We start from the raw sequence: 17336 nt of genomic DNA on the forward strand, positions 1-17336 counted from the left end.
CTGTGAAGGGTTGTTTAATACAAACAAAAGACCAACTATACAACATCTCTTAGAGATACCGCTCTACTACGTATGCAAGACAAGAAGTGGCAAGACTATTTTCCAAAGTCACTGATTTAGCAGTAAATAAAACATGTTAATAATATTCCTTCATAATTGTCCTCTTGTTGCTTAATGAACATATACATATATAATAAGTTATATATGAAATATCCCCAACAGCTGTTCTCGTTTAATTAACAAGTACAGTCATACTTATTGAGTATAAACAAATTATAAACCACAACGGTTTTACAAGAGGCATAAATAAATATATAATACAATTGATTTTGAGTGGCAGAGATTAATGTACGTGTGTCCCGGGATTATGTGTCTGATTTTGCATTTCAAAACAATATACAGAAAACGGCCATTAAAATTGTACACATAAATATCTTTATAGTACTACTCCGGCACGGTAATAAGCTCGGAACGCACAAAATAGTAAAATATTTGTTTATACAGATATTTTAATAACAAATCTCTCCCACTTCTTTTCTCTGTCTCTCTTCTCTATCTCTCTCCTTGTCGCCCTCCCTCTTTGTCTCTCTCCTTCCCTTTTTTATTTCCCTCCCCATCTCCATCTCGATCTTTTCTCCTTCTTTCTTTGTCTCTCTCCTTCCGTCTGTTTCCTTTCCTCTCTTCGCCCCCTCTCTCCGTCTCCCTCTCTTTGTCTCCATCTCTTTACCTTCCTCCCTCCATATCCCTGTCTTTCTATTCCGTCTGCTTCCGTCTCTCTTTCTCCATCCCTTTGCCGCAAACAACTGTCTTCCTCCCTCCCTGTATCATCAACATTTCTACGACCCCAATATCACCAGCATTTTTGTGTCTATCGAAGTACCTATACACTAAGGAAGAGACAAAGTCTCTACTACAACGTAATATCAAACAGAGATTGAGCCAAGCTTGAGGACGATTAAAATTGGTGGTATTAGGCGCTGGAGAAATGGAGCCATAATCTTACATGCAACAGTTCGAAGGAGCTATCAAAACTATGATTTGTTTGTATAATGTAACACGCAGGGAAAATATTTTCTTCATATGTTATTAGGAAGTAGAAACATTTGTACCTGCTTTAACCCGCGTGAGCGAAACGGAAGAAAACAGAATACCAAGCGTCCGGGAAAAGCATCGCTGATTTTTGAACAATTTTCATTGGCAAAGGGAAACAGTGAACCGGAACCACACTCATGCAAAAGTTACAATAGTAATATTAAAGTGAGGAAATATGTTTTCTACCACATTAGGTGGGCGTTATTACCAAGGCATGGAATAATCATTACAGTTGATGAACAACATTCAGCTTATACAACACGTGGAATAAACTCTAAATGTGTTTTGGTTGGTTGACACGGTGACCTTTGACCGGCACTATCTTTTAATCACATGGTTCAATGCAATTTGATTGGCTAACACTTGAAGGCCGCTTCACGATTTCCTGGAAATGATAACGCACAATAAGAAGTTCGCAATTGTTTTGTTATATTCTTGAAAATATATAAAGGATTTTTATCAATTTATTGCGTTGAAAGAATAAACCTACTTATCAGTTTGTTATGATTTGTAATGAATTCATTTCATTACAAATCAAAAATCTTTCCATGCATTTCCGAATTTGCCAGTATTGCATATTAATAAGCGGTATCTTAAATTGGGTCATATCCTTACACCACACCTGATATTGTTAAAAGAACAGGCGTTGACACAAATCAGGTCAATTCATCCTCAGAATAACTTTTCTGTTGTGGTAGAAACAGGTCATACAAACTCGTGGTTGTTGTATATGGTATCTATTTCACTCACGTTAGTTATTTTCAAAAGTTACAAAAAAACCCTCGTGAAAGCTCGTGTTTTTGTAACTTTTGAAAAACAACTAACTCCAGTGAAAGAAATACCATATACAACAACCACCACTCGTTGTGTAACCTCTATACAATGTATATCATATAAGGAATAAAACTGGAAAATCCACTACGCATATCTAGGAGTAAACATCCGTTTAAGTCATTGTTAAAATTCATAAGTTTTGTAGTATATACATGTTGTGCCGTCAGAGACGGGATTTGTAATCTATAGTAACCTCATATTTGGATATGTAGCCATAGTGACATCGAGGATAGGAGTTTAATTATATGTAAACATCAAAAAGGGAATTTGTAATATATGGTGACGTCAGAGCTGGCTAAAGAAGTTTATAGCGATGTCAGACATGGGAGCTATAGTCTGAAGTCAGAGATGGGAGGCGTTGTCATTGAGGATTATGATTATCTGTGATAATGTTGATTGATGGGGTGATTTGAAACTGTTGTGACGCTAAATATCAATTAATATTAGTCTTTACAACATTACATAAAATGAAGTATTGATAGTGACAAGGTGTTTGTAGTGTGATTTCGGGATGGATAATCTTTGTAAGGGACTTGAAGGTAAAGGGACATTCATAATCAACTTCTTATCACAGATATATATTATTAATGGCGGTTTTCAGATGATTACTGGTAATTTATCATCACGACCTAATCACTGGTCAAATATTTGCTCATATAGAGTTCTACTTCCTCGGCGGCGTCTAATCGATTTATATCTAACAAAACCTTTTTGAGTTCGTGTAGACTCCGTTTGTCATCCTGCCATTGTTTTAATAACTGTTCTGTTGGATTTGTCTGACTCTCTAGGTAAGTCACGTGTGCACCATCAAGGTTCATTTTGGAAGCCAAATCCCGGAAATCACCTGCGTCAGAGCTTGTCTTGGGGTCCAATAGAATGATTAACTTCCGGTTTAACTCTTGGCGCGGGTCCATGTCCAGCGAAAGAAATACCATATACAACAACCACCACTCGTTGTGTAACCTCTATATATCATATAAGGAATAAAACTGGAAAATCCACTACGCATATCTAGGAGTAAACATCCGTTTAAGTCATTGTTAAAATTCATAAGTTTTGTAGTATATACATGTTGTGCCGTCAGAGACGGGATTTGTAATCTATAGTAACCTCATATTTGGATATGTAGCCATAGTGACATCGAGGATAGGAGTTTAATTATATGTAAACATCAAAAAGGGAATTTGTAATATATGGTGACGTCAGAGCTGGCTAAAGAAGTTCATAGCGATGTCAAACATGGGAGCTATAGTCTGAAGTGACGTCAGAGATGGGAGGCGTTGTCATTGAGGATTATGATTATCTGTGATAATGTTGATTGATGGGATGATTTGAAACTGTTGTGACGCTAAATATCAATTAATATTAGTCTTTACAACATTACATAAAATGAAGTATTGATAGTGACAAGGTGTTTGTAGTGTGATTTCGGGATGGATAATCTTTGTAAGGGACTTGAAGGTAAAGGGACATTCATAATCAACTTCTTATCACAGATATATATTATTAATGGCGGTTTTCAGATGATTACTGGTAATTTATCATCACGACCTAATCACTGGTCAAATATTTGCTCATATAGAGTTCTACTTCCTCGGCGGCGTCTAATCGATTTATTTCTAACAAAACCTTTTTGAGTTCGTGTAGACTCCGTTTGTCATCCTGCCATTGTTTTAATAACTGTTCTGTTGGATTTGTCTGACTCTCTAGGTAAGTCACGTGTGCGCCATCAAGGTTCATTTTGGAAGCCAAATCCCGGAAATCACCTGCGTCAGAGCTTGTCTTGGGGTCCAATAGAATGATTAACTTCCGGTTTAACTCTTGGCGCGGGTCCATGTAAGGGGACAATTTATTGACCTGAAAACGAAACATCACATTTTGTCTTCTTTAATCGAGTAACCGAGCATAGTTAAATTCACGTAAGTTATAACAGCTTATGAAAATATCTACCATTATCATTCCTCTAATGATATTTTTGAACACAGCTCCAAAGTATAAATGTCTGTTTCCAATTCATCAGTGAAAATTTGTATATGATTAAGAATAATTCAATAACATTTTTAACAAAGGGGTAAAAGTGGGTTTCCATGGGATAGTGTATTGTTGATTAAATTATAAGGATTAACTTTTCATGTCACGGAGCTATAAGACAATAAACCGGAATGTTAGCTATCATCCTTGATTAATATACATTGATATAAGTACATAAATATATTCTCAGTGTAAAAATACAAATTAAAAAATGAGTCCATGTATATATCGATAACTTACTGGCGCCACGTGTTCAGCCGAGATTTGGAGGGAGACCTTCCGCCCTACTGTCTGCTGAAGGGACTCAAATTCGCAGTAGATCTTGTTGTTGGCCGGAGCGGAAGGTTCGAATACGAAGTTGCAGTAAGGAGTCATTGCATGCCAAACACTCTCAAAGTCCATATACTGTAGTTAAGTGGTAAGGTAATTAGTCGATAAATTAAAATCATTTAATATACAGTGTTGTTTGTCATTTGCAGGATCCAACGTATTCTCCGGGCAACTTTGTGTGTCTTCTTTACAAATGACGTATTGTGACCTTATTGTTCTGAGAAGGGTATGTTGTTTTGCACTAAAACAATTTAATATTTGGTATATTTTGAAGGATTACTAGCACACCGGATACATTTATTTATCCTGCAACTGCCACCGCATTGTCGGAATACACCCACCGTATATATTTTGCTGTATATGGCAGTGACGGAAAACAGCTGTATTTTGGAATCATAGCATGTGCTTCAGTTCGACTGACCTACTTCAAAGTGAAACTACGTTTAAAAGGCGAACATATTTCTGTCATTTTTGACACCGTTTCACTTCAAAATGATTATTTCTGATGATTATTTTTATGTCTGTTGCAGGATAAATAGAATACATGGTCAGTGTCTTAAAATATAAGCTGTATTTTTGGCTCGGGACAGAAAGACAAAAGTGGCTCGCCAAGGCTCGCCACTTTTGTCTTTCTTTACCCTCGCCAAAATACAGCTTATATTTTAAGACACTGACCATGTATTCTCTATGTATTGTAATTCAATCGTGTATATTTGTCAGTTTATCAACGCTTAATTACATTTTGGAATACCCACACTTTCATATTTCCGGATTAGGGAAAACCACGTTACCTCTTTATCAAGTCAATGAAAGGCCCAGTTATACAACAACACATTGTGTTTAAAAATAGAGACCTTGAAATGAAATGTTTACCTGTAATTTGTCCCCACACAAGTTCCATTCCCGTGTGTCCTTCTTCAAGGTTACAGTCAGGTCCTCGCCATTGTCGTGGAAAAGGAGAGGCACTGGTGCGTTTGACATGCTTCCGTCTAGCTTATTCTCAACTTCATCTACCTCCTTTGTCATGAGCAAGAAAACGCCAAATATTACTCACAAGAAACCAACAAGCAATTCGTTTATATATTTGTAGACAATCGAGTTTCCTTAATTCTGGAAATATCGCCGCCATCACAGGACACATAAAAAGCTAAAAGTAATATATGTACAAATGTACGTGTACGAACTCTCATGTTAAATCAGTATAACCGAAGATCAAGGCCGATATAGCAATGTCGCAAAAATAAACTAACCAACGAGACGAGACGTCGCATCAGCTGTTTACATGATTCTGGATGTGGTGATTGTTAGAAAACGATATGAATTGAAGTATAATAAGAGATGAACCTATTTTTTCAAGAAACGCCCCAAGTTATATAAGTATAACAAATTCTAGTTTCCGTTTCATATATAGTCATTCAGCGAGTCTAGATATAGTTTTCCATTGGAAGGTCTGATGAGATAGAAAAAGATTCCGATATAAATTGAATTAGTTTGTGCGTTACGAAAAATAATTGAGAATATTCAAAACTTATTCCATTAATATCCCTCGTGCCTCGTAGCATATCCTTACCTAAACTATGTCAAGTGTTCAATATGACGTGGAGTTCAACTTACCTTGATTTCTTTTTCGTAGTCGTTGATGCAGTATATTCTTGTTTTGAACATAGCGCCTAATTGAAGCGTTGGCGTGAAAGCGATTAACTTGACTTTTTTAGCAGCCGTTTTACCTTGCTTTGATTCCCCTATCAGTGTGTATAAAGTAAAATGTTTAAGACTGACAGTTACTTCAGAATCAGTAACATCTCTCTCCTCGTAATCGTCCAGGGTCAAATTCGTCCACTCCGATCCCGTGTCGTCCACACTACCCTGGCGTTTAATAACCCGTGGTATCCAATCACTTATTATCTTCACACCGCAGTGGGGAAATGTCAGTTTCACCGGTTTTGTGAACTGTATACAAGGTTGGCATACTATCACAGGACTAAGACGCGCTTGCTTCTTTTTTAATTCAGGAAGAAGGGCTTCATCCCATGTGACTCCTAATGTTATCAATTTAGATTCATCCAATGCACCAGGGGGAATTTCCAACGTTACACCAGACATCTTAATAATGTCGCCATCTTTACCGATACTTTTGTGAACGAAGACACCCTTATCATGTGACAGAGCTTTGCTTGTTGTGTCGGGGGTTGCAGATGGGGTCTGCATGAGAAATGAAGTCGGCCGACCCTGCCATATAGATTGTCGAGAGAGTGGTGTGAGCGTACCGACCGTGTCGCTTTCGTCGACACTTTCTATGTCGATGTCGTCTACAGAGGTAACAGCATCGATATCTTCGTCGCCGCGAGAAAAGTCTTGCGTCAAAGCCACCATTTGCGGCATGGCAGTTCGGGGACCAAACATAAGGGTGTGTCGATTCTTAATTTTGATGGTGTATTGTGGTTTGATTGATACAGGACAGTGGTCCTGTGTGATGTCATTGCCGTGTACACTGTTACCATGTGTACTTAAGCTGTAGGTGTCACACATGTCCACTGCACTGTCCGCTCTCATTTCTCCCTTTGGTTTTGTCCTGGACACCACAACATCACGGTCCGTTTCCACGGTAACATCACCCTGTTCTGCTGACTTTAGACTGTCAATCCGTTCATTCAGCTCTAAAATTTCTTTATGTTGGAATTTGAGTTTCTTTATGACGAAGAATACCACGACGACAAAAGCTATGATGACCAACAAAAGGAACACGCCCAGCACCACCAAACCCGCAGTCTGAAAACCACAAATGGTTCATTTATAATCCGTACATATTCAACTACAAATAACATATTCTCTTAATGACCTGCATTTTAGAAAATAGTATCAAATCTTAAGACTAGAAAAATAAATCCATTTATCTTAGATACAAATATGCCATTTCGGACAGTGTCTTGCACAGTAGGTTTTCACTGACTAAAACAAGAACTGTTGAAGAACAGCATAGCTCGTCTCGCAAATGTCTGTCAATAAATAATCAAAAATACAAATTTGTATAGTTTTGCATATTGGATAAATAAGAGCTATATTATGTACTTGACCGAATTGATTTGTGATACTCAACCCTAATTGACATTATTCATAAATAGCTGAAAAATATCTGATATCTGCGAAAATTAAAAAAAGGCGAAGTCCAAACATGTCATCAAGCAGTTTTTCTCTCCAAAACTATCTTAGTTTGACTAGAGAAGTGAGCAGGTTTTACTGGGGAAGTGAAGAGTTAAACCTCACAGGGACCCTAATGTCAATTAGCAGTATCCTAGTACAATTATAAAGTGACGTGTTAATGGCTTTCAACACTCGCACCAGAAACTAAAAGTTTTTGTTCACATAAAAATTCTAAGTCAAAAACGTGTCAAAAAGCGGTCTTTTTTCCAAAAACTTTTCAGTTCAACTCCGGGATGTGAAAGTCTAATCCCACAGGTACACAAATTTTAGTCTAACCCCACAGGGACCCTAATGTTAGTCTTACCCCACAGGGACATTAATGTTAGTCTAACCCCACAGGGACACTAATGTTAGTCTAACCCCACAGGGACACTAATGTTAGTCTAACCCCACAGGGACACTAATGTTAGTCTAACCCCACAGGGACCCTAATGTTAGTCTAACCCCACAGGGACCCTAATGTTAGTCTAACCCCACAGGGACACTAATGTTAGTCTAACCCCACAGGGACACTAATGTTAGTCTAACCCCACAGGGACACTAATGTTAGTCTAACCCCACAGGGACACTTATGTTAGTCTAACCCCACAGGGACACTAATGTTAGTCTAACCCCACAGGGACACTAATGTTAGTCTAACCCCACAGGGACCCTAATGTTAGTCTAACCCCACAGGGACAATAATGTTAGTCTAACCCCACAGGGACACTAATGTTAGTCTAACCCCACAGGGACAATAATGTTAGTCTAACCCCACAGGGACAATGATGTTAGTCTAACCCCACAGGGACACTAATGTTAGTCTAACCCCACAGGGACACTAATGTTAGTCTAACCCCACAGGGACACTAATGTTAGTCTAACCCCACAGGGACAATTATGTTAGTCTAACCCCACAGGGACACTAATGTTAGTCTAACCCCACAGGGACAATGATGTTAGTCTAACCCCACAGGGACACTAATGCTAGTCTAACCCCACAGGGACCCTAATGTTAGTCTAACCCCACAGGGACAATAATGTTAGTCTAACCCCACAGGGACAATAATGTTAGTCTAACCCCACAGGGACAATAATGTTAGTCTAACCCCACAGGGACAATAATGTTAGTCTAACCCCACAGGGACACTAATGTTAGTCTAACCCCACAGGGACCCTAATGTTAGTCTAACCCCACAGGGACAATAATGTTAGTCTAACCCACAGGGACACTAATGTTAGTCTAACCCCACAGGGACAATTATGTTAGTCTAACCCCACAGGGACCCTAATGTTAGTCTAACACCACAGGGACACTAATGTTAGTCTAACCCCACAGGGACACTAATGTTAGTCTAACCCCACAGGGACACTAATGTTAGTCTAACACCACAGGGACACTAATGTTAGTCTAACCCCACAGGGACAATAATGTTAGTCTAACCCCACAGGGACCCTAATGTTAGTCTAACCCCACAGGGACACTAATGTTAGTCTAACCACATAGGGACACTAACGTTAGTCTAACCCCACAGGGACAATAATGTTAGTCTAACCCCACAGGGACACTAATGTTAGTCTAACCCCACAGGGACAATGATGTTAGTCTAACCCCACAGGGACACGACTGTTAGTCTAACCCCACAGGGACAATAATGTTAGTCTAACCCACAGGGACCCTAATGTTAGTCTAACCCCACAGGGACACTAATGTTAGTCTAACCCCACAGGGACAATAATGTTTGTCTAACCCCACAGGGACCCTAATGTTAGTCTAACCCCACAGGGACCCTAATGTTAGTCTAACCCCACAGGGACCCTAATGTTAGTCTAACCCCACAGGGACCCTAATGTTAGTCTAACCCACAGGGACCCTAATGTTAGTCTAACCCCACAGGGACACTAATGTTAGTCTAACCCCACAGGGACACTAATGTTAGTCTAACCCCACAGGGACACTAATGTTAGTCTAACCCCACAGGGACACTAATGTTAGTCTAACCCCACAGGGACAATGATATTAGTCTAACCCCACAGGGACACTAATGTTAGTCTAACCCCACAGGGACCCTAATGTTAGTCTAACACCACATGGACACTAATGTTAGTCTTACCCCACAGGGAAACTAATGTTAGTCTAACCCCACAGGGACCCTAATGTTAGTCTAACCCACAGGGACCCTAATGTTAGTCTAACCCCACAGGGACACTAATGTTAGTCTAACCCCACAGGTACACTAATGTTAGTCTAACCCCACAGGGACACTAATGTTAGTCTAACCCCACAGGGACACTAATGTTAGTCTAACCCCACAGGGACACTAATGTTAGTCTAACCCCACAGGGACCCTAATGTTAGTCTAACCCCACAGGGACACTAATGTTAGTCTAACCCCACAGGGACAATAATGTTAGTCTAACCCCACAGGGACCCTAATGTTAGTCTAACCCCACAGGGACCCTAATGTTAGTCTAACCCCACAGGGACCCTAATGTTAGTCTAACCCCACAGGGACCCTAATGTTAGTCTAACCCACAGGGACCCTAATGTTAGTCTAACCCCACAGGGACACTAATGTTAGTCTAACCCCACAGGGACAATAATGTTAGTCTAACCCCACAGGGACCCTAATGTTAGTCTAACCCCACAGGGACACTAATGTTAGTCTAACCCCACAGGGACAATAATGTTAGTCTAACCCCACAGGGACCCTAATGTTAGTCTAACCCCACAGGGACAATAATGTTAGTCTAACCCACAGGGACCCTAATGTTAGTCTAACCCCACAGGGACAATAATGTTAGTCTAACCCCACAGGAACAATAATGTTAGTCTAACCCCACAGGGACCCTAATGTTAGTCTAACCCCACAGGGACACTAATGTTAGTCTAACCCCACAGGGACACTAATGTTAGTCTAACCCCACAGGGACAATAATGTTAGTCTAACCCCACAGGGACCCTAATGTTAGTCTAACCCCACAGGGACCCTAATGTTAGTCTAACCCCACAGGGACAATAATGTTAGTCTAACCCACAGGGACCCTAATGTTAGTCTAACCCCACAGGGACAATAATGTTAGTCTAACCCCACAGGGACAATAATGTTAGTCTAACCCCACAGAGACCCTAATGTTAGTCTAACCCCACAGGGACAATAATGTTAGTCTAACCCCACAGGGACACTAATGTTAGTCTAACCCCACAGGGACCCTAATGTTAGTCTAACCCCACAGGGACAATAATGTTAGTCTAACCCCACAGGGACAATAATGTTAGTCTAACCCCACAGAGACCCTAATGTTAGTCTAACCCCACAGGGACAACTAACCCCACAGGGACCCTAATGTTAGTCTAACCCCACAGGGACACTAATGTTAGTCTAACCCCACAGGGACAATAATGTTAGTCTAACCCCACAGGGACCCTAATGTTAGTCTAACCCCACAGGGACAATAATGTTAGTCTAACCCCACAGGGACCCTAATGTTAGTCTAACCCCACAGGGACAATAATGTTAGTCTAACCCCACAGGAACAATAATGTTAGTCTAACCCCACAGGGACCCTAATGTTAGTCTAACCCCACAGGGACACTAATGTTAGTCTAACCCCACAGGGACACTAATGTTAGTCTAACCCCACAGGGACAATAATGTTAGTCTTACCCCACAGGGACATTAATGTTAGTCTAACCCCACAGGGACACTAATGTTAGTCTAACCCCACAGGGACACTAATGTTAGTCTAACCCCACAGGGACACTAATGTTAGTCTAACCCCACAGGGACACTAATGTTAGTCTAACCCCACAGGGACACTAATGTTAGTCTAACCCCACAGGGACCCTAATGTTAGTCTAACCCCACAGGGACAATAATGTTAGTCTAACCCACAGGGACCCTAATGTTAGTCTAACCCCACAGGGACAATAATGTTAGTCTAACCCCACAGGGACAATAATGTTAGTCTAACCCCACAGGGACACTAATGTTAGTCTAACCCCACAGGGACACTAATGTTAGTCTAACCCCACAGGGACCCTAATGCTAGTCTAACCCCACCGGGACAATAATGTTAGTCTAACCCCACAGGGACACTAATGTTAGTCTAACCCCACAGGGACAATAATGTTAGTCTAACCCCACAGGGACAATAATGTTAGTCTAACCCCACAGGGACTCTAATGTTAGTCTAACCCCACAGGGACAATAATGTTAGTCTAACCCACAGGGACCCTAATGTTAGTCTAACCCCACAGGGACCCTAATGTTAGTCTAACCCCACAGGGACCCTAATGTTAGTCTAACCCCACAGGGACCCTAATGTTAGTCTAACCCCACAGGGACACTAATGTTAGTCTAACCCCACAGGGACACTAATGTTAGTCTAACCCCACAGGGACAATAATGTTAGTCTAACCCCACAGGGACCCTAATGTTAGTCTAACCCCACAGGGACAATAATGTTAGTCTAACCCCACAGGGACACGACTGTTAGTCTAACTCCACAGGGACACCAATGTTAGTCTAACCCCACAGGGACCCTAATGTTAGTCTAACCCCACAGGGACACTAATGTTAGTCTAACCCCACAGGGACAATAATGTGAGTCTAACCCCACAGGGACAATAATGTGAGTCTAACCCCACAGGGAAACTAATGTTAGTCTAACCCCACAGGGACACTAATGTTAGTCTAACCCCACAGGGACCCTAATGTTAGTCTACCCACAGGGACACTAATGTTAGTCTAACCCCACAGGGACACTAATGTTAGTCTAACCCCACAGGGACACTAATGTTAGTCTAACCCCACAGGGACACTAATGTTAGTTTAACCCCACAGGGACCCTAATGTTAGTCTAACCCCACCGGGACACTAATGTTAGTCTAACCCCACAGGGACACTAATGTTAGTCTAACCCCACAGGGACACTAATGTTAGTCTAACCCCACAGGGACACTAATGTTAGTCTAACCCCACAGGGACCCTAATGTTAGTCTAACCCCACAGGGACACTAATGTTAGTCTAACCCCACAGGGACACTAATGTTAGTCTAACCCCACAGGGACACTTATGTTAGTCTAACCCCACAGGGACACTAATGTTAGTCTAACCCCACAGGGACAATAATGTTAGTCTAACCCCACAGGGACCCTAATGTTAGTCTAACCCCACAGGGACCCTAATGTTAGTCTAACCCCACAGGGACAATAATGTTAGTCTAACCCCACAGGGACACTAATGTTAGTCTAACCCCACAGGGACAATAATGTTAGTCTAACCCCACAGGGACCCTTATGTTAGTCTAACCCCACAGGGACAATTATGTTAGTCTAACCCCACAGGGACACTAATGTTAGTCTAACCCCACAGGGACACTAATGTTAGTCTAACCCCACAGGGACACTAATGTTAGTCTAACCCCACAGGGACACTAATGTTAGTCTAACCCCACAGGGACAATAATGTTAGTCTAACCCCACAGGGACACTAATGTTAGTCTAACCCCACAGGGACAATAATGTTAGTCTAACCCCACAGGGACCCTTATGTTAGTCTAACCCCACAGGGACACTAATGTTAGTCTAACCCCACAGGGACACTAATGTTAGTCTAACCCCACAGGGACACTAATGTTAGTCTAACCCCACAGGGACACTAATGTTAGTCTAACCCCACAGGGACCCTAATGTCAAACAACAGTACACTAGTACAGTTAAAGTTATATGTTAATGCCTTTTAGCACTTGCACCAAAAACTTAAAGTATTTGTCTTAGTCCAAAAAACAAATATTTGTCAAAAAGCAGGTTTTCTAAAAAAAAAAACAACACACCTTTAGGTTGACTCCGGGAGAGGATAGTATAATCCCACAGGGACTCGAGCCTAAACTTCAATACCAGTACCCTAGTACAATTATAAAGTGATTTATCAATGTCTTTCAACACCTGCACCAACAACTTCAGTCAGAAAACCAACGCCGCGACGCCGACGCCTGGGTGACAACATCAGCTTGTATCGAATACACATAGCGAATGATTCATTGTGTATAATAACTGGCCTGAGTGGCCTCTAACCTTATAACTCACAGTATATATAGTAATCACTATGGAATGTTTAAATGATGCTGGTTCTGTACATATGTGTATGGCATATCCAGCTCTATATCATACAATCGTCGCTCTTCGTCAAGTACATGAGATCACCATACCGTGCATACCTCACGTCATATGGCAACTTTAAAATAGAAAACAATATATCGTTCAACGAGGATCTAAATATGATATAGCAATATTAACTTACCGCACTAGGATCCGTCATTGTCCTCTACTATTCAGCTCTGTATACGTCCACACTGAAAAAAGGCAGTCAATTTAATATCCGTTCAACTTCTTCCTACACATTTTTCTTCTATCGTTCGTATGCTAAAAATGTCACATCTCGAATGTTCTGCCTTTTTTGAGAGATAGGCCAACAGAAACGATTACTCTTTATATTTCAAAATAAACTTTTCCCTGTCGAATCGCCTCCTACACAAAGTCTTATCCCGGATGCGAGTGTATCCCACCAACCTGAACACCCTCACAGGTGTATAATACTTTATATACACACATATCTCAATATACATGTACAACCCGGAAGTCAGAACCTGTAGTGCATTGCATTCAAACATGATACTTAGGTGTCGACGTAGGCCAATGAGAAATACATGTCACGTTGTACATACGGGTGGTACAATTTTGTTTGTAATTATACATATGTGCGATTGAGTAATATATAATCTACGTACGTGTAGACATATTGTTGTAATAGAAAACTTCCTCTCTTTGTTACCAGAGTTGAGCACTACTTCGGCGAATTTCACATCATTAAAAGTAAAATGAGCAGAGTTTGATGTGTACACAGAAACATATATTACTAGTGAACAAATATCATAAAAATGCAATCTGATAAAATAAACAAAAATTCACATTGAAAGCCGTCGAGTAAAGTATATAGCGGTCAAGAGAAAAGTATATAGTGGTCAAGAGTAAAGTATATAGTGGTCAAGAGAAAAGTATATAGTGGTCAAGAGAAAAGTATATAGCGGTCAGGAGAAAAGTATATAGTGGTCAAGAGAAAAGTATATAGCGGTCAAGAGTAAAGTGTATAGTGGTCAAGAGTAAAGTATATAGTGGTCAAGAGTAAAGTATCCTTCCGGTTTCATTTCAATTTTTGTAATATTACTTGAGGCTGCGATTCTGGCTTCCAAAAGTCAATAAGATGACGTTAAAGTCAATAAGATGACGTTAAAGTCAATAAGATGACGTTAAAGCAAAGATAATCTGCTGACTCATTTGTGATATGGAACATATTTTTGTACATCTATGTGTGTCTACATGATACCGGCGCACCGATTTACCACCCATATGCCGCTGTTAGAAGAGAAATCACTTGTGACCCGAGGTTGATATTATCAAGTTGATAATAAAATGAAAGCTAAACATTTTTATGACTGATAATTATACAGGAATGGTATTATTAAAAAAACAACATTAAAATGATTTGTCATGATACATAACGAGGATACAATGTATTAAAATTTGGGCCACTTATCAAAGTGTAAAAGCATTGCTATTCTGTTTGAATGACCGGTGACACCGGTTGGTGAACAAAAGTTTTGATAAATTCATCAACGAATCAACATTACGTCATCGTTGTTGCAGATGATGAGGATAATATGAAATATAGTAAAATGTACATGTATACTATCAAAATGATGTATACATGTATATATATGATATTAATTATATGGGTAGACATTTATATGGCGTTCTTTTGGTTTATATAAATGGATATTTATATGATAATGATAATAATTATATGGTATATCTTATGGGTACACATTTTATGACGACCTTTTGGTTTATATAAATGGATATTTAAAACTCTCATTTTATTATTAAAACAAAGTGTACAGGCTCACATCGATACACAGCGCATATTACCTACTCTTAGCGATTCTCAACCTTATACACATGATATCTTAATGGTTAGCTTTGCTGACTTGGTTTCACATCTAAAATGTTTCCTTAATGGCGAAGTATTATTGTTATATATGGAGCATTTCTGTTAATTCGTGAAAATACCTCAGACATACACTATGAAATTATGCGTATTAATTTTTGAACACTTAATATAAATAATCAGGCAATGTAGTTTTGGTTTAATAGTGTAATCATGTTTAGGAGTGTAACCAGGTTTAATAGTGTAATCATGTTTAGGAATGTAACTAGGTTAAAAAGTGTAATCAGGTTAAAGAGAGCAATCAGGTCAAGGAGTGTAATCTGATGTAAATGTGTAATCATGTTTAAGAGTGTAATTAGGTTAAAAAGTGCAAACAGGTTTAAGAGTGCAATCATACGACCCTGGTTATTGGTGTCTCCATGACTTCCCTCCTCATACGACCCTGGCTGTTGCGAGGATGTTAAACTTTGTATGTAACCTTGTAAACTGTTGTAAGAAGCTCAATTCATTCTTATCTTGTTCTTCGTAGACGGAAGTGAAACAAACTCATCATCAAAATCAATAGTATCCTAAGAAGATAAAACATTTGCACCATAGATTCCACATCGGATTATGGAACAAGACAAGGATTGCCATTCGACTGTCGATGAGAGGGTATTGTCCACGTTTCCCTTCAATACGGAATTTATTGAGAGGAAGAGGTCATTTAAAGAGCAATTTCCTCGATAGTAACACACGAAGTAAACAGGAATAATGCTGATAAGCGATACGAACGCGTACATTGTTTTAAATACTCCGCCGACTTATACAGAAAGACAAATGTCCACCCTTATTTATATACTAAAATAGCTTTACATAACCATCATAAGTAAGGTCATTGACACAAATAAACACAATAGTCTGTGACTTTCAGGTTTACCACGTTATCGAAACCTCAGTAATCTGCATCGGTGCCACGTCAAAACACCAACTACCTGATATGCGGTCATTTTCTTAGTTCTCGGTATTCTCTCACCTGGTAACGTACGGACAGGGGAAATGTGTGTGGTAATTTGGGTACACACATATATTATATATAGCCGTAAGTATCGTTGTAATTTTTATTACAACATCTATAAAAGGTCAATTTTGATGTTTGACCCCTAAATAAAGATCATATCGCAGGCTAAGGCTAAAAAAAGGGAGGTGGTATCAATAAGTGGTAAGGTTTCCTTTTGTAACATATTAAGTGCTGCATGAACAATTACACAAAGATTTAAGGGTACCTTACCTGAACTGTCCACGATAATGACAACAGGTACACAAAGACCCCTGGGTACCTTACCTGAACTTTCCACGATAATGACAACAGGTACACAAAGACCCCTGGGTATCTTACCTAAACTTTCCACGATAATGACAACAGGTACACAAAGATTCCTGGGTATCTTACCTAAACTGTCCACGATAATGACAACAGGTACACAAAGACTCCTGTGTATCTTACCTAAACTGTCCACGATAATGACAACAGGTACACAAAGACCCCTGGGTATCTTACCTAAACTGTCCACGATAATAACAACAGGTACACAAAGACCCCTGGGTATCTTACCTAAACTTTCCACGATAATGACAACAAGTACACAAAGACCCCTGGGTATCTTACCTAAACTGTCCACGATAATGACAACAGGTACACAAAGACCCCTGGGTATCTTACCTAAACTGTCCACGATAATAACAACAGGTACACAAAGACCCCTGGGTATCTTACCTAAACTTTCCACGATAATGACAACAAGTACACAAAGACCCCTGGGTATCTTACCTAAACTGTCCACGATAATGACAACAGGTACACAAAGATGCCTGGTTAC

The 17336-nt window shown here is 39.8% G+C and overlaps 1 protein-coding gene across 2 annotated transcripts in view; it reads right to left on the reverse strand.

Annotated features, from left to right (window-relative positions):
• Window positions 1-766: 766 nt before the first annotated feature.
• Window positions 767-17336, reverse strand: part of LOC117324453 (netrin receptor UNC5B-like) — a 31083-nt gene continuing 14513 nt past the window's right edge. The window contains exons 2-6 of one of the 2 annotated variants that reach the window (XM_033880308.1): window positions 13774-13825; window positions 5902-7056; window positions 5161-5304; window positions 4198-4362; window positions 767-3783 (exon numbers count right to left, since the gene is read on the reverse strand). In XM_033880308.1, the coding sequence (XP_033736199.1) occupies window positions 3478-3783; window positions 4198-4362; window positions 5161-5304; window positions 5902-7056; window positions 13774-13791 (1788 nt within the window). In that variant the 5' untranslated portion in view covers window positions 13792-13825 and the 3' untranslated portion in view covers window positions 767-3477. Of the gene's footprint in view, window positions 3784-4197; window positions 4363-5160; window positions 5305-5901; window positions 7057-13773; window positions 14033-17336 lie in introns of those variants that run through there. The other variant, XM_033880309.1, reaches the window with a different exon arrangement.

Source organism: Pecten maximus, chromosome 3 (genome assembly GCF_902652985.1).
Source record: "Pecten maximus chromosome 3, xPecMax1.1, whole genome shotgun sequence".
NCBI classification, from domain to species: Eukaryota; Metazoa; Mollusca; class Bivalvia; order Pectinida; family Pectinidae; genus Pecten; species Pecten maximus.